The sequence below is a fragment of the Amphiura filiformis genome, chromosome 1 (assembly GCF_039555335.1).
Source record: "Amphiura filiformis chromosome 1, Afil_fr2py, whole genome shotgun sequence".
Lineage (NCBI taxonomy): Eukaryota > Metazoa > Echinodermata > Ophiuroidea > Amphilepidida > Amphiuridae > Amphiura > Amphiura filiformis.
The window spans coordinates 80,161,651-80,181,049 of NC_092628.1; the positions used below are offsets into that span (position 1 = coordinate 80,161,651).

General features: G+C 35.6%; 1 protein-coding gene across 2 annotated transcripts in view; it reads right to left on the reverse strand.

The window, feature by feature from the left end:
- LOC140154318 (serine/threonine-protein kinase NLK-like) overlaps nt 1–19,399 on the reverse strand; it is a 43,164-nt gene that overhangs the window by 3,214 nt on the left and 20,551 nt on the right. For both annotated transcript variants that reach the window (XM_072176901.1, XM_072176893.1), the window contains exons 4-9: nt 17,102–17,208; nt 16,191–16,276; nt 13,710–13,919; nt 4,060–4,161; nt 2,172–2,457; nt 266–359 (exon numbers count right to left, since the gene is read on the reverse strand). In XM_072176901.1, the coding sequence (XP_072033002.1) occupies nt 266–359; nt 2,172–2,457; nt 4,060–4,161; nt 13,710–13,919; nt 16,191–16,276; nt 17,102–17,208 (885 nt within the window). The remainder of the gene's footprint in view (nt 1–265; nt 360–2,171; nt 2,458–4,059; nt 4,162–13,709; nt 13,920–16,190; nt 16,277–17,101; nt 17,209–19,399) is intronic.

Here is a 19,399-nt window from a genome sequence, read left to right on the forward strand (position 1 = left end):
TTTGCCATCTTAACTCTTGTTTAAAAAAATCTAAATAACTGCTTTTGCATTATTTATGTATGTAAATAAGCCCCTCAGGTTGTTTCAGGTGCAGAACAAATGAATAAATCAATATTAATTATTATCATTATCTCTGCCAGTCCCTTTTAATGCAACTGATTGTTTTTCGTTCGCACAATCCATGTTGGAGTGATCTAGTATAACTAGAAGCAGGATGGCTTCTTCAGACAAGTTGCTTTGTTCTCATAGTAGTAAATAGTCTTACCTTGCAAAGCTCTTGAAGGCCGCTGACTGGGGATTGATACACAGCGGTACACTGTTACCCTCGTGTCTCTCCGTTATAAACTTATGTAGAGCCTCTGTAGAGAGAGAAAGCAACAAAAAAAAAAAATAGATCAGGATAATTAAGTATTTCAATTATATCAGACTTAAAACATCTGCCACTATTACCAGTTTCATGGATCTAATCTTAAGCAATATAATGAATAAAGGTTCAAGGAGAAGCTTGTCTTATAAATACCACTAGTACCTGCTAGCCTGCTTCTAGCTGTCAGCAGGGTTGCCAAACCCACGATTTAGCAGCCCAATTGGGTGACTTTTGAACATGTCCTGTCCCATAGAAACCAATGGTTAAGGAAAAAAATTTGGCGACTTTTTCAACATTGGCTCCTCGACTTCTGATAGTTACCAGTCCCACAGAAACCAATGGTTAAGAGAAAATTGAGGACTTTTTTATTATTTTGACCCCGATTTGGCCTGAAAATTTTGAGCAACCCTGGCTGTCTGTGCTAGACATCAGACTCTGGTCAACCACGCTATTTTCACGCTAGCATTTTTTTCAATTTGGATAAAGTGCTAATCTGTTCAGCATAATTTGTGTGTGTGAATTTTGTTGGTTCATTATTAAGCCTGAAGTAATAATATGTTCATTACAAATTTAACTGCAGCCAGTCGAGTCTAACACAAAAATGTGCAAACTGAAATTGCTTGCAAAAAATAAGTCCATTTTTAGAGTATTATATGAGAGACACAGTCATTACACCTGTATAATAATAGCATACCGGTAATGCATCTCATAGTAACCTATACACATATCTATATAATCAGAATTGGAAGGACCACAAGCCGGGTTCAGCATTACCACATTTCTATGCTGCTGAGATGAAAATAATGTTGAATGACTTTTTACACTGGTCTTTTTCTATAACAGGCAACCACATACAGTGACCCAAAGTGAGGATATTTTTAAATTTTATTTTTGAGTTCAGGTGGAATATTAAACTTTACAAATAAGATTAAATTTTTAAAGTAAAATAACATGTGTGGATACCTTAATTTGGTCAAAATATTGCTCACATAATTCAAGGGTTTGATTCAACTTGTGAAATATCCTGAAAGTAGTAAAAAATCCTGAAAAACAGCGTGAAATTGGGCTAAAATACCCCAAAATGGCCTAAAAATCAATGAAATTGCATACATTTTAGCCACAAAAAAATACTGAAATCATGTAAAATCCTTAAGAATCACACACATTCATACCCCTGCACATACATTGCTGAATGAGAACATTGCAGCCAGTATTAATTCCATTATAAAAATTGATCACATGGACTGAAAAGCTTATAGAGCACACTCAACCAGCTACGACTTTAATATACACGTTATCCCTATATGATCATGAATTATCTTGGATGTGAGCTACATTCTGGATTATAATCCTAAAGAGTAAAAGAGCAAAGTGCATTTCCATTATTTGATCACTGCTTTGCATCACTGCTATGCATCATGCATTAAAACTGACTTGAAGTTTTGATTTGTAGAGAGAGTCGTGTTCAATCTAATCAAGAAATGGATTCCCACTTATTATTTGCTAAATAAACATTAACATGAATAATTACTGCATAATTGCTTTTTAATCATGGCAAGTATCACATAATTACCCCCTGTAAATCAGATATGATTTCCAGGAAATGTTACATCTTCATTTTATATTATAGTGATACATTTAACTAATACATTTGAGTATTGCATGATAAAGGATCATAAATATGCGCCTACACAATCAGCATTATCTTTAAACACCTTTTTCTAATGAAATTATCATGTTTAAATTTGCATAATTACCACCAAAGTTCACAACAAAGGGGTTTCCATTAACGAGAAGCACTCACCTTTGACCTCATGTACAGAAGTAAGTCCATCTTCAAATGACGAGTCAAACCTCTGCGGGGCAACAGGTTCAAAATCAGACGTGTAGTGTCTTCCTGCTGGTGTGTTGTGACAGCACTGGCACATACATGTGTGATATCTGAGCCTACCCTCATCTAGGTAGGGGTGAGCAAGGGCGTCTGTACATGATATGCGTTTGTCGGGGTTGAAGACGAGCATTCTGCTCAGGAGATGTATGGCTTCATGCGTAGCTTGATTGGAGAGGCTATAAAGTGCTGATAGACAGGGCTGTGACAAAAAACAATTACAGATTACATTATATGGCTATGTGATTAGGAACACTGGTCATTGGCACTAATCTCAATCCTCATTTTAAACTATACTTTTTCACCCAGTAGCTAAAAATTGCAGATATTTGAACAGAAATTTAAGAGATGTGAATGAGAAGCTTGATGTATAAATCATGTCCTGAATGATGAAGGGACAGTAACAGTAGCTGCTTATGTTGGTTAAAATGAGAAAATGATATATCACTTACGCATTTAATCACTACTTGTAGAAATAGCCATACAGGTATGTACCGCAAACATGGGTAACATTTTTAGCCTTTTGGTATATCACTGACCCCTTTTTGTAGGTCATAGATGGGTCCATTTTTTCAAAAAATATTTTTCTCCAAAAACAGCCCAATTTTGCCTCACTGTAGCCAAAATTTTTGAAATTTTCCCAAAATTTGGGGGGAAAAAAAAAAAAAATTAAGACAATTTGTGTTCCATTTGACCAAAAAATTTGCATTTTGGTATATCGATGGGTCCAAATTTCTTGAAAAATTAGTCTATTGATCGGTCCACTTCAAATTCTCAGTGGCACACCCCAATCCAAACTTGAGTACTCCCCAGGCCCCATTCATGTAGTTTGCTGAACTTATAAAGTATTGGGTATTAGCTTCAAAATAATGCCTTTCTTGCTCAAATATGCTCCTGTGTGGACCTAATCAGAATTCTGCGTATCGCACCGAGATGTCCGGTTACATAGAATAGATGCACCATTATTGATTTCAATTGAATTCATGACATAATGACTCATAAATTGAGCCACAATTGTCACGGGTAATTCAGTAGCTTAATTCATGAACGAGACATTGTTTTGAATAACCTTTCCACGAGTAAGCTTAAGGATCTATGAATACCGTTACGCATTAGAACTTGCTAATTTTAGATGAGTTGACATGATTCACATACTCTTAAATTTCATGTTCCTAACAAGTCTACCAATTGTGTGATACTTATGGCAAAATATCTGCTACCTGGTTTGTTAAATCTTCATGGTACAATTTGGTTTGAAAAAGATCTATTTTTAACATTAAAGACAATTCTCTTAAACAGGTTAACTATAAAAGTGCAAGTTTTCACAGCATTTTTTCCCACTATTCACAATTCAAGGGGTTGCAAAAACACAGTGAGTAAATGTAAATGCTCAATATCACAAATTTCAAAACAAACAAAAAATATTTTTTTAAATAAAGAAAGAGGGCATCAAAAAATAAATAAGAGTGAAATTTTTATGTGGTCAGTGCTGTTGCTATGTATGTATGCTCTGTACAGCACAAAAACACATGACATAATATATCGTCTGTTTATTGTATGACACCACTTAACTGCATTGATGCATCAGTTTGTAATCGCTGTATGATTTAAGATGTGATTTCCCGCCATAATTAAGTCCAATTTGGTACTTATTTGACACCTGCAATTTGTATCACACATATCATTGCAAAACCTCATCCAGCAATTAAATACTTCATCCTGAAGATCTATCCAAAATCAATTCACCCTGGAATTCGAAACCCAATAATCAAATCACCAATCTATTGTTGTCTAATAAACCTACCGGTTTGTGAGGTGAGCGTAGTAAGTGAGCTCGAGCACCATCGCAAGCATACTTCATATCATCCAAACTGGGTGTCCCTAGTAGGTCTGTTATAAGGTTGAGCTGTAGACAGAAAACAAAACAAATATTTGCACATTGAATATTTCTGGGTAACATTTCACCTTTTCCATCACATCATTAAAGACATATTTCTGTATAGAAAAACAACAGATGCGTACATGTAAAATAGATGCTCAATTAGCCTGGCAATAACTAAAAAGTTCCAAAACCATGTCTCATGTGTATAAACTATGACGCTAATCCCATCATAAACTCAATTTTTTACCTTATTTGGCACATAACCATGCTCTACTTTCCATTTTCCATGTTCTAAATTACCCCACACAAGCCTACTTCACCATGGGTACTACATGTACATAGTTATAGTAGTTACAATTCATCTCATCAATGAATTATCTACACAATTTCTCTAGCATACATGTTGCAGCATGTACTGTTTATCACCAGATTTTGACAGGAAATTATTTTTATGTATTTGAAAATTCCAACTATTTGCACACTAAAATTTGAGCAAGCCCAACCCCTTGCAAATTTAATATCTCTGCAAGAGAGCTCAAATATCAGCGGCAAATGCCAATTTAAATTTTGCAAACTTGCAAGTTAGTTCTCAATAAAAATGCTCTTGAAATTGGGTTACTATACTAATTGACCTAAATAAGTACCATATACACCTAATTAGAGCCATGTGGTGCTTTTGTATATAATTCAAGGGGGGGGGGGGGCCCTTGTATTTATGTTATGGAATTCACATTGGATATTATCCATGCAAATAATGCTACAATCCAATATTTAAAAAAGAAATAATAGCTGTAGAATAAATGTTGCTGTCAATGAAACTTAATGACGCAAGATTTTGTTTTTTTTGACAAGTTTTGTGACAAATTATGAATTTGCCACAAATCACAAGATTTGACTCAATTAAAGATATACAGAAGGAGCACTTTAAAAAATTCCTGAAGAATTTTTTTTGTTATGTTGCCTGAAAAATTTGGGTCAAATAAAGAGGGTTTTTTTTTCCCAAAACTGAGCATTTTTGCCCAAATTTGCAAGTCTTTGCCATTCTAAATATGTATACTTTTATATACTTACAACCAACAATTTAGCGGTTACAAGGCCCAAAAGTTTCCATAATTCCAGGGTTAAGTCAATAAAACCAACCTTAAACAAGTGCAAGTTTAAACTTCAAATCTCAGTGAGGCACTAATTTGGGAATGTTACTATTTAAAGGTAGAATATGGTATTAATGACAATAGATAAAACAAATCAAGGGAGAAAACATACAATGTGCAGGGAACCGGGGCGACACTCATTAGAGTTGACGAGGCACTTCCTCTGTGACAAGCTATTAAACAATCTCATCATAATTATCAACAACCTTGTTTATTGACCTATTGAGGCTAATAATATCAAGTTGTCTTGTTTGTGATGATGTCGCACATATTATGCTGTCAATTTTATGCAATACAGATACATGAATATAAATGTTTTCATCTGGACACTTTTTCAAAACTAGATTTATACTGCAGCAAGTGATTGAGATACTGTAGCACTGTGAAGTGTGTGTATGAATCGGGCACAAGATTACTTCCTGGATAGCGCAGTATTGCTACGGATATATGTTTTGCAGAATGTTATTAAAGATGCATCACTCACAGTTGTGCGCTAAACTTTGAATATATTGAGCACCACACATTTGCAAATGCCTGCAACATGACTTATATTGCCAGGTCTGTTTCACTAGGATCCACAACATACTCATCTATTAGGGGCAAAGTTCTTTAACCCTCCCAGTACATTCATACATTTATTGAATGACCTTTGTAAATTTGGGTACAAAAACTCATACTCTGCAACTTGAGGTCAAATTTTGCACTGGTTATTTAATTGAGGTTATTGAACTATGCCATTGGGATGAGGCCATTGTGGTTCATAGTGTCTGAAGAGCAATAGGTGGTGACCACACTCATTTTAAATGTAAAATAAAGGATAATATATACAACTTTTGCCGAGCTGCCAAGATATGAAGGAAAAGAGCAATCAAAGGGGCTATGAACTACCTTCCCTCAGATATGTTTAGGATAGGGAACTTCCCTATTTAGATAACTAAGTGTTTGTAGCAGGTAGTTCTAACAGATTATTAACCTGTGTATGGAAACATTAAATCAGTGGTTTATCTTACGAGCCTGAAATTATACATACATCATGTTGAGTTTGAATATAGGTTACTTCTACAGTAACATTTTAAATCATTAGGCGGAGGCGCCGTATTTAGCGTTAGCTTTAGATATTTAATTAATTTCTTTATTTTTCACCCATGTTAAGTTGGGTGGAAAATAAAGAAAATAATTAAATGTCCAAAGCTAACATTAAATGTGTAAGTTTTGTAAGATGTACACAAGCAGATTTTATACAACTTTTCCTACAAATAGTCAAACACTTACAAATGTACATGATTGTGCATACACAGAAACTTTCATCTTATTTGACCCAAAAGATTAATTCCTCAACTATTAAAGTGTACAAGATGGGTCCAGGTGAGACAAAATATAATTCTTTCCACCCAAAAGCTTGATTTTTTTCAAATGTCACATTTTCCTTGAAACCAACATTAATTCCCAATATATACGTGATCGTCCATCGCAAATGGTCTGTCAAGTCGGCATTTTCATTTTTTGAGATATTATTAAGGAAAATTCTTCTCAAAGTAACCTTTACAATGATAAATTGCATGTCCATATATTGCTTATTAGGAAGGCAATAAAAAATAAATAAAGTGGTTTCAAAAGAAATCCTTTGTTTTTTATTGTTCATTGAAAAGTTCAATGGACCATATATCTCAGGGATTCAAATCCGATGAGAATCTGAGAACCGGTTCTCCCGAGTGTTCTCGCCGGGTTCTCGTAAGCTTCCAAGTCTCAGATCGCATGTTGTGTTACATTTTACCTTCCTTTACTTGCAAACGGAAATATGATTTTATAATCTTATTAATCCAAAAATACAATTCTGAAATGTTGGGAAAGTTTTCTTCATTTTAGCTATCAATTCATTGTACTATCACGAATGGAAACCCATGGATTTAGAACTAATTTTAAGTTTGAGCATTGTCATGAAACGGTAGTACTAAAAGTGACATGCATTGTCTGTCAGTAAAAACAAATTTTGGCCAGGTACATGAGGGGAAGGTGGTGACAGCCTTATGAATTTGCCTATTTTTCTCAATATTTTGCGGGAATCGAAAGCCTGGTTTTGATGAGAACCAAAGGTTCTCGCAAAAGCCCTTTGCGAGAACCTAAACAGGTTCCCGCAATTGATTACCAATTAGAACCTGTGTATCTCAGAACTAGTTCTGCTGACATTGCAGCCCCTTTGTGGTGGATGGGTCACATATTAGAATGCAATATGTTCCGACATAAGGCGGTTCTCGAACCGCAAGTCTCGTCTGCTTTCGCGACTGCCTGCTTTCGCGACCACCTGCTTTCATGATAACTTTTGGCAGAAGTAAATGAATCTGCAACAATTTTTAGTGATTTGACTCCAAATGACCCCAAAATGACCTTGACATTTTTTGTCACACTACGGCGGTCATTCCCACCAAATTTACATGAACCTGCAACGAGACAAAAATGAGCAGGAGATTTGGTACACTGCACATATCCAAATTCAAACAAATCGAAGGTGTTTTTCAAATATATTTTGATATCAGCAATATATTTCTAAATTACAAAGAATCCAAAAGGAACTAGAAACTAAAAATCTTTGAACTGAATCTCAATTTGTAAGTAACAAGTCTAAAATATTTTTAGAAAATAAACTTAGGTGCCATGGTGATTGGATTTTTGAGCTATTGCACCTCCTTACAAGTCACTTAAGCATGTCAGATCCAGAGTAGTCTCAAACTCTTGATTATTCTCCCTGGAACTCAATAAGATTGTCATCTTTTGACAGTGCTAATTAATGCAAGCTAAGTGATGGCTAAAAACACCCAAAATAGCTTATTATTTCAATGACATTTCAATGTCTTAGTCTGCCTTTTCCCTTTGCATAAAATACTGCTGTGTCAGACACTATCTACTGCCAATTTATTTAACAGTGAGATTTCTCAGTTAGACTTCCATACATTGTAAATATTTATGTCCAGTCGCTCTCACTCCATCAGTAATCTTTTATTTTTGATCGAGTCTGCAGTTGTAAATGACCAAATTTCCGAGAAAGGTTTGACATAAATTAATGTCTTCCATGGTATGAAATCTCACCTTAAATGGGACAAGTCAGTTGGACACATAAGAGAATAATATTCTACACGTACATAATGGGAATAAGTCACAGCTGATCAGACCCCTTATTTATCAACCAGTCTCCCACACAGCTGAAAGCAATCCTACAATTTCAAGTACTGCACCCTATATATGCTAATTGCATAGACTATCGTCACACAGACTACCAAAATACTCCCAGGCCACACTCCCTACCTCTCCCATTCTGGTACTATGCTTCAAATTGGCTCGGACAGTACACTAACTACAATATGTGAAACCATGCATTTGGGATAATGAATGTTTGGTATCAGCGGCATCAATATCCCCAAGGAAAGACCCTGGCTAGTAGCAGGAAGATGATTCAACATGGAGGCTACATGGCCAGAATTTGAAAACTACTTTGTTACTCCACTTTCCATGTTCTCACTTCAACGTATTCACTATTTACCACAATAGCCTCATCCCTATGGCATAGTCCAATAACCTCAATTACATAATCATAGTGCAAAATTTGACCTCAAGTTGCAGAGTATGAGTTTTGTACCCAAATCTTCAAAGGTCATTCAATGAATGTATTGGGGTTTAAGAACTGTGCCCCTGATAGATGAGCATGTTGTGGATCCTAGTGATTCCCCAGTACTGTTACTCAATTGTAAGATTTCACAGCCACTCATTACATGATCCATATATTTTAATGTTTCTTTGATTAAACATTTACTGCAATGTACACAGGGGAGAAATAATCAAGTTCTTTAAAAGTGCACTGTTGGTGTACTTTAGGACAAACGCATCATTGTTATCAGTTGGCAGATAAACGCTGTCAACATGAAAAATTAGTGATTATATTTTCACCTGCAGATGCCATTAAACTATGTCACCACACCACATTTTGGCCCTCGGAGCATAAACACAATGATTAATTCTCCCTGTTATTTTGTTTTTATATTATAACTTTAGCCAGACGATATTTCTTATTTTGAAATCTCAACAGTTTCTTATTAACTCTACAGTGCCGTGCATGTGTCCGGTTCATGACCAAAAAAGTGAAATTGTGCTACAATGTACTTCAACTTTATTCTGATGCTTTTCACAAAATGATATTGGTGGAAAATGTAATTTCTATTTTATTATATTCAAACAATCTTTCTGCATCATAACTTTTTGCATACAAGCCATACATTTTAGCATTATTTTCACCACTTTTAAAGCCCACACAATGTAAACTTATTACTACATGTAGAGCAGGGTCTTGGCTAGGATTTGAGAAGTGCCTATCATTTTCACCAAGACTGCCCTGTCCAAAATTTGATTCTGAAATAAAAAACCAGACCTTTGCCCATTCAGAAGGTTGAGTCAATTCAAACAGTTATTGTCAAGAGCCTTGATTTATTGTTGGTTTTGGTTCACATAACTTATTCATGCATTATTTTAAGAATTTAGCATATTCCAAAGGCATAAAGTTTGTCTGTCGCAGGAGCCTGTCCAAAAAGATGGGTGGACGAGTGGCTAGCAAATAACCTGATGTAGAGCAAATTGCAGCAATTGATATTAAACTACAAAAAATCTGCATGGGGAATGAACTGAGGCTACAATGGATCTGATCTGAATATGACACATCATTTAGAACTGATTTACAGCCTGTGGGTGCAAGACCATTGAGCTGACAGCACAATATAAATGTAATTGATACATATTCTGATTTAACTGCTTCTTTGACACTTAACTACTTGTGATTTATTATCACCATCATTCCATTGCAAAATTGACCTATTCCATGCATTTTAGCAAATTTCCAACTCCATACTTACCGAGCTACGCAGGCACTCTTTCCAAAATCCTCTATCTCAGAGGCAAATTTTATATTGCATCTTTTTTGAAATTTTGATCACAGAATATCTCAACTCCCAAATTATACAACTCAACCACTTCATTTTCAGATGCTGCTTTTATATATTCATCATCTAGCATCAAAAATGTCCTGCCATTATTCAAATTAAAGCGCGCAGGATGACTCGTCCGCTGCAAAGAGCCTTTTCCTTGATCACGTCACCGTGACAGAGACTGGCAGCACTTGAATAACGAGCTAGCTGCGTTAGTTCATCATGACTAGCTCGAAGACCCACTGCACTAGAACGATTCATCTGCCCTATCTCACACACCTCATTTCAGTGTATGTCTCATTCATATTACCATAAATAAACACCGATACTTTGCAAATTTGCTGCATATTGCGAGGAGGGGACCTCAAGACGATGTTACAACATATTTTCTCCCTACTTCTCTTTCTTTGAATATCCAGGACGGGCAGATTCTTCTTATTTATCATTAGCAATGCGCATCTTGTTTAATAACGGCAGTCGGTGCAGACAGGTTTGTGCATTGAATACATGCTGCAAAGCGCAAAATATTTGCATGCATTGCACAATTGTTAAATCCAGTGAGTCTAGTACCACATATTTGCCCAATGCTTAACATTAACAATTCATTTACCTTGCCCGAAAAAAAATCAGTTAAATATTCAAATTGGGCAATATATATAATAGATCAGTAACCCATCTATTTAACATGTAAATTTTTTCACCATAGAAATATTTGTGTTCTCTATATAGCTTGTATACTGTACATCCACCCCACCTGTCTCTAATAAGAGCTGGAGCAATGAATATGGACTGTGCAGGCAGCTATTGCTACTAGGCTAGCTATTTAGAGCACTACTGCTCAGCTATACAACAATTATCTATCACTCGGTAATGTCTTTATAATTTACAGGCTCTAAAGTCATTTGATTTTGCTTCTTTTTTTAGTTTGAATTGAAAGCAAATTCATTAAAATGTCATAACTGTGTGAAGCTTAAATATTGGTGTATTGGTGCAACAAATTTTTTTAATCTATAAATCTGCTCGCAAATAAAATTGTCACCAAAAAAAGGCAAATTGTACATTGGTACTTACTCGCAAAAAATTTTAGGTTTTCAATTGATATTTGTGACCGCAGTCAAACATTCCATTATTTGATAGATCAAGAATTTATTATGGTCTGTAAAATGTTAATTCTCACTTTGCTCTCAAAAGTCTGTTTTTTCCTCTCAATGTACGTTGAAGTAATGACTGACAGTTTACTAATACTAAGTAAGTATCAAATTCAAGGACTCGCGCAATAATAGGTGGTCAACCCAAAAATTGATTTACTCTTATTTTATCAGTTTATTCTATACCTTCACAAATGTATGCATCCATAATGGATTTGTATCTCATGCTGTACATAATAAACATAATACTACTAGCATCATCTGCAATACTACAGTGCTGACTACCACACACTATGCTCACACTGAAGATAAATGTGTCAAGCAAATCTTCCTGTTCTGTCTTCTTTCATATTTGTAAAAACAAATTATATATGTCAGGACTTTTGATTTGATAAATGAAACAAAAGTTACAATCACAATATTAGCAACTACAAATGGTAGAACAGTGCAAAAATTTTATCTATTTCATACTCTATAGTAATTTCCCAGATTCTTGGAGATTTCAAACTAATTTTATTGATAAGTGAGAAATATTAACGCATCAAGGGTCCCACTATGTGTAAGCAACTTCTCAGAAATAGCAGTACTGCGAAAGACAGTGAGAGGCTAGATGAACTCTGCACGCAGGATAGAGTTTACTACGGTAAAATATTAGCCTATGGTTGCACAATTCTGTAAATGAGAGCATTTTTCATACACACATACGTCTCACACACAGCAAACCCTGATGTTGCCGTCTCAGAAGACCTTACAATAATTTTGCACCTAATCAGTTTACTCCACATAATCCACTGAAATCGACCAGTTATTTTTTATTCACTGTTTGTGTAACACTGATTTGATTTGCTTATTTTTTATGTATACCCATCAAACACATCACTTTACACGGAGAGACTTCGATTTTTTAACAAATATTTTCCAGTGTCCGTATCATATCAACAAGTTTATTTGTGACAAAGGTTCAGAGCAGGGGCTCAGAAAAGGCTTTTTAGAGTATTAGAACCCCTCCAAAAATGATGCATATTATCAAGCCCATTGCTGACCATATCTTGTAAGGTGTGTTCAACAATGCAACCATTATTTGCAACCCTAACAACAGCACACACCCATGGAAAAAAATTTCTCCATTATACTGTTTTGCCAAATGTAAATCTTAATTATCCTTATAGTCCGTACTAACTGGTAATAAAAAAAAAGTCAAATTTTAATATTTTTGCAATTTGAGGGAAAATGGACCAAAAACATGCAATTTTTCATCTTTTTTCTTTTTTCTTTTGGCTGTCCGGCATTTTTTGTTAATGGACGCTGTTCATCCGGCAATAAAAAAAAAAAATTGTTAGGGGCGATGAAAGCCCTAGCCTATTCCCCAATCCCTCTCGTTCTCTAAAAAGATTGTGCCCCGAACCAGTTTTCTAACTGGATAATAAAATTAACAGGTACTCAACTTGGGCTAGCTATGAAACCCTGCTCTCAACTAATCCTTTACTGTATTCAACATTGTTACAAAAGCATTTTGAATCTCCAAAAAATGAATTCCACGCATGAGACATTTTATGCAAAATTAATCACGAAGACAAAGGCAGACATCGTCGCAGCCTTGAACCACATTGTGAATGTTACATGGTTACCATGGTAACGTGTGTAGGCAAGAAACCATTTTTAGATTGGGTACAATATTGGAATGATTGATTATCAGTAAGACGAGATAATGATAATACCCCAACGATGATGAATGGTAGATAACCTGATTATAGACACACTTTTCAATAAAACGTGAAATTAATTGCCGAGTGCAATTAAAAGATCGAACATGTCTACATGTATTTTGTATTGACCTTTGCACATGAAATGTGTTGGAATTGTGCAAAAACTAGGCCTGTTTCACAGACTTGCGATCGATCTTACGATTGATTTAATTGAGGATTATGTGTGGTAAATAAATTGTAAAGCTTTCTCAAACGGGGCTCTGGTTCCACAAACATTACTCACAAGACACACTATTTTTTTAAAACTTGAGCAAGTTCTTCTCATTTGTTTACTATTAATGTTGTTAAATGTGACATGATCAAGGGGAATGAGTCGGATGTCGCTAATATTGTTTCTGAGGTACTGGTAAAAACAGTGTTCAAATTCTTTGTTTTATATTGTTTTCAGCCATTGATAAATTGTTCATAACTTGTTAACAAGACGTCCGATTTTGATGGGGTTTGCTGCCAGAAAATATGTAAAAAACTTTTCATTGAAAATTGCAGACATGCGACTCATTCCCCTTGATCAAGGTTAAATGAATGCAACCATCTTCTCACCTGTGTTACAGGACTTTGTGCTTGGAATAGAATCCTCCTCCCTAGTAGTTCAGCGAAGATGCAGCCCACCGACCAGACATCGACGGCTGAAGAATAATGTTTGCTACCAACCAAGATCTCCGGTGCTCTGTAGTACTGCGTAACGACTTCTTGGGTCATGTGTTTACTTGTGTCGGGTTCCTCTACTCGGGCAAGACCAAAGTCACAAATCTATTGCAAATTTGGAAATTATACAGATTAGAACATACACAAGAATAAAGTTTGTGTGTGTTGGTGGGGTGGGGGCGTATGTGTGTGTTTGTGTGCATTTGTAAACTAAGGCAAACAAGGACATGCAATCTTGAACTGTGGATGTCAACATTATTACTCACTCAGGCATGAGACTGCACTTTCCTAAAAAAAACTGAAAATGTGTGTGAAAGTCTGCAAAAACTACCAAAAACAAGTTGAAATTAAATAAGGTTACGGAAATTTTGACTTAAAAAAAATCTAAATTCAGTTTTAAAACTGAAAATTCTCATGCCTGATTACTAGATCTAAAATGGCAAAAGAAGCCATTAACTGCAGTAATCACTGTAGGGTCAGAACACACTTGGAAGTAAAAATGCAATCACTTCCAAATTAAGACGAAAAAAGAAAAGAAACCCATATGTCTGCAGTTGGATAGTAAAATCTCAATAGGGTGGGTTGACATTCTTGTTTGACAGTGCTTACATATGGGGTTGCGTTTACATCACCAGGCAAACGAGGACCTACATAAGGATACACACATGACAAATGAGGACACACCTCCCACAGTGGACGTCCTCGGTCGATTAGATATAACCAGGACATCGCAAATAACATGAAAATGCATTTAAAATGGGTCCACCAATGGGGGTATAGGACGGGCCACGGTTGGATAGTAAGTGGTCTGGTGTGTGTGTGCGAGGTCCATGGTATGTCAATAAGAACAGGTGTGTGAGGCCTCGGTTAAATAGTATTAATTCATATATGCAGAATGAGGTCCACGTTTTCCCGCCTACGCGAGTGGGGGTGTGTGTGTGAGTGTGTCGCATGTTTGGAAGTGTGCACATCACGGACGGCAAAAATACACATCAAGACAATAGAAGCAAGCTAATATGGTTTCACAAGCTAATTCGTTGAAGCTTTCAATTCAACTATCTGTGACGTACAATGTAAATTAATCATTGTTCTCCATAAACACGTCACTTATCAATATCATAACTGTTTTCATAACACACGTCCATCTTGGAAAATGATTCATGGATGGATTTTACCAAAATGAAGTACCTACAGAAGTTTTGGGATAATATGTTTGGTCAATTCTTTAAAATTATCTGAAGGTGTGCATCTGAACTGAAAAGATACTTTAAAATACCTTTCACAGTTAAAATTCACAAACGAGGTACAGGTTCTAGTCCTAGCAAAGAAAAAAATACAAATCTTGGACCGCCCCCATCAGGTTATCAGAAACAAATGTAGAAATGTGTGTTCTTCATTTTGACTACAAGTACACTTGATTAATATTGTAGCTATCCATCAACTAGCCCCATACATTTATACAACAGTACAGAAGGTAAGCCACTGCCTATTGCAAATTGATAACCTTAGCAAAGTCATTTTCATTCAATTTGAATTTTCCACCACATTGAGTTCTAACATTATTAATTCATCTCGCTGCTCAACATATCTAATTTTGTCATTATTAGATAGAAGTCTGCAGACCTAGATGCTAGACACAAGTCTTCACGAGACATGAAGGTGATTTGTTCATGTCCACAACCATGATGAAATCATGTCAAAAATATTGACTTCTGAATTATTGGCCAAAAATTCGTGTGGGTGAAGAATTGAACATTATAACTTTGCTGCTTAATTATAAGTAAATAATGTATGTTGCAATGGAGAAACTGCAGATTGATGGACAAGAGGGAAAATGGGCTATTCCACTTGAAATCCACACAACCCCTGTGGAAGATATTTTATCTTCCACAGGGGGAGTATGAATTTCAAATGGAATTAACACATTAGTAGCTCCATTTGCAACTCACCTTCCCTCAATGGAAGATTCAGGTTGAATCTTTTTCAGAGGGTGTATGATATTCAAATAAATGGCCTAATGTGTTCATTCCATTTGAAATTCATACTCCCTCTGGGAAAGATGTTCCAAAATCTTCCACAGGATTTTAAATGGAATAGCCCAATGGGCACTCCCTTACCTTGACCACATTTCATTGTTGAAAAAATAATAATAAATATTTGTTCAATGCTGGATGGAATAACAAAAATTAACATATTTTGCAACACTTTTGCCGAAGAAGACCATCCATAACAATTACACTAATCACTAAATTCACCCCACCCACTTGCGGTTGTCAATTTGAAGGAAATATCCTCCTATTCACTAAAGGTTGCTATGGTAATCATATATATAGGCCCTGGTAGTAACTTGAGCTGGTTTTCTGACCATGTTCTTACTTTTAATATACAGTTGCTATTGACTAGTAGATTGCCTGGCTTAATGTCCCTGTGTAGAATGCCTGAAGCATGGAGGTATTTCAGCCCTGAGGAAGCAAACAAAAGGGAAAAACAAACACAAAACATTAGCACAACTGCTCGACTTCCTGTTGATTTTTGCTGGAGTGTGAAAAAGTCCCACTTCATCAGCTCTGGTGGGTCAATTTGGAATGTAGGCATTATATTTTCCCACCAATATATGCCCACTAGCCTGCTATTGTACTTCAAAACTGTTTGACTTCACATTGTTATGCCATTTAAGGTTAAAACATTAAGACAATCAAGTTCTGCAGATGTGAGGATTTAGAGCATCATGGGTACAAAGTCGTCCTTAAACCTTAGTGTGATCAAATTGAATCGATAGAGCCCATATTTATTGGTCGAGCTATGAGTTTTTAAATATTGGAAAAGACGTAGTAGAGTCCCAAGACGAAGAAATATTGGGTGTAAAGCATCCAATTTTGTTTTAGATCCAATATTTTCAAACGCTTGGATTCATCAAACATAATAATGAAATAACTTGGGTATTTTAGCACAACCCACATATTCTCCACCACAGGCCTATGCATAATATCAAATTGCATTGCCTTGTTTTCTGTTAAAAGATCTATACATTCGCATAAAAAACCTGTGGTTTCTTTTGACCAGTTTTTCCCCACCTTAAGTTTTGAATTAACAGCCAATTCCAGCACACATGTGTCGTATGCTATATAATAATATATGTGTGTTAGTACTGCATATCTTGATGCAACAACCTAAATTTATCATCCCGTGATTTTTATCTTTGCGAGTTCATAAAATCTAGATGAGTTTCGTAACTGCCACATTTTGCATTAATACAAAGAAAATGAATGAGTGTTGAATTGACTGACCTCGTAGTATTTGGTAGAGGAAGACCTTGACATGATCAGAGCTGAGTGGCTGAGGGGAGACGATGATCTTGTGTAGATCGCTTTGTAACAGCTCTGTTACCACATATCTACAGAGAGTATGGTTAAGGATCAAATTGTGACATACATATACTACAATTTAAACTTTATTTTTTTTCAGTAATGTCAAGAAATTATTCCAATTTCAAATAATACTACTAGTATTAATAAGTATAAGGATTTGACCACAAATGGAGAAAGAAACAGAAACAGAAAATTATTTTAAAGGAAAACACACAATACCATGATTACCATGATTACTGTAATACTGCATACAGCACACACACACAAACCCCCACACCCCATGTATTTATGTACAAATTGTTATGAGAAGGTTGATCTTTGGCGAGGGTCTTTAAAATAATACACACTAAACGCAGCTTTTAATCACCACATTTTCCATTTAAGTGCAGCTTTCATTGGTTGTTGCAACGGTCAACGATTAAGCTATTCATGGCCACTGATGCGTTACAACAATGGCATTGTACTCAATTACTCGTTTGGATGCACTGCCCTCATTGGTCAATTCCAGTGCATTTTAAAACATCACAATAATATTAATATTTTCTTGATCTAAGCACAATAATATTAGTATTTTCTTGATCTAAGATAAGCATATGCACAGCTGATAAGAAGTACCGTGAATTTAACAACCCAGAAAGGCTGCTATAATTCCTATTATTTCCTCCTATTATTTCCTGCTTTTGAATTGCCTTTGTACTGTTGTGCGATGCCACAGTGTGTGGATGTTCTTCCACTGAATTGGCCTTGGCAACATCCACATTATATCATGATTATATTTTATTTTAGAGATTCTCTCAATCAAGAGATCCTACGTATTAAACCAAGAATTGTTGGTCAATTTCCTGAAAATCCCTCCTGTTACTACCCCCGGGACTAACCATTCAGCAGGGGGTCCAGTGTCTAGGGGTTCCCTTTTTAGAAAAAAATTATGTTGTAGCTGCTAAAATTAACTTAGAATTGCCTTTGTGTTGATGTTGAGTGTGGATGTATTTCCACTGTAATTGTAACGGATTGGTTTGTTTCTTTCTTTCCTAGAAATCCGTCTAGAGGGTCCTCTTTAATATCAAGAAATAAATTGTATTGTAAAATTATATTGCTAAAATAACTTACAATTTTAATACTGAAAACTGACATACAACTGAATTTCATGTTTTCAATGCCTTTATTGAAAAAAAATCCTGAAAAGTTATTATTTCATGCATTCAGTAAATTTCCTGAAACATTGCCCCCCTGATCACTGCAGCAAAACAACAACAGTTACAACACACACACACACTTTTGTGGGACATACATGTAGCAGATAACTTCAAACATGGGTCAAGAAATATATGGCAATCTCATAACTCGCATATCCACACATCAACAATGTACACGCGAATGAAGGGATTTATGCATGTTGGGAATAGACATCAAAGGTATATTTTAAAACTGGTCAACAACACTCACTTTTTGAACTGAAAAGGACAAAAAGGACATTGTCAACAACATCTACTAGAAACACTGGAGAATCATCAGTCAGTCTACCAACAGCATTACACCGCTGATGACAGAGAACGGTTTCTCTGAAATATTTGGTTCGAAAAGTGAGTGTTGTTGACCAGTTTTAAAATATACCTTTGGAAACAATGAACACATTTCTAAGGAGACAAAAAAACATACTTTTAACATATCATGTGCACAAAGATGTTGTCTCTTTAAAAAAAACATTTTTGTTATCTTGAACGTCCAAGTTTGACATGCACAAAATGAAATGAACTAAACGGTCTGCTTCCAATTCCTGCAAACACTAATTATTATAGTAACAAGTACAATGTCAATCTGGCTATATTTGTATCAATTTCTGCATAATATAATTAAACCATATACCAGTAATTAACAACAATTTCCAGGATGGTCATGCAGAAGTTACATCATTTATGCAATATCCAACACCGTTGATGTTTGACATATTGCGTTTTGTAACCAGAGTTTGTGCTAAAATCTACTTTATATAAAACAAGTACCGTCGGATCCGTAGCGGTCGCTGCGGGACAAGGAATTCAATTTTGCAGTGTTGGTGTCTTTGAAGCAGGTTCAAGTTTGACCCCTATTTTGACCTGTAACCCCTCTGTGAGCTTAACCTTTGAGGGCGCTCATTGTAAAATAATGCCAGAAAGGGTATTTCCATCCACACCAAAAAAAAATCAAAATTTGAAAAATTGTGTTCGGAAACCAATT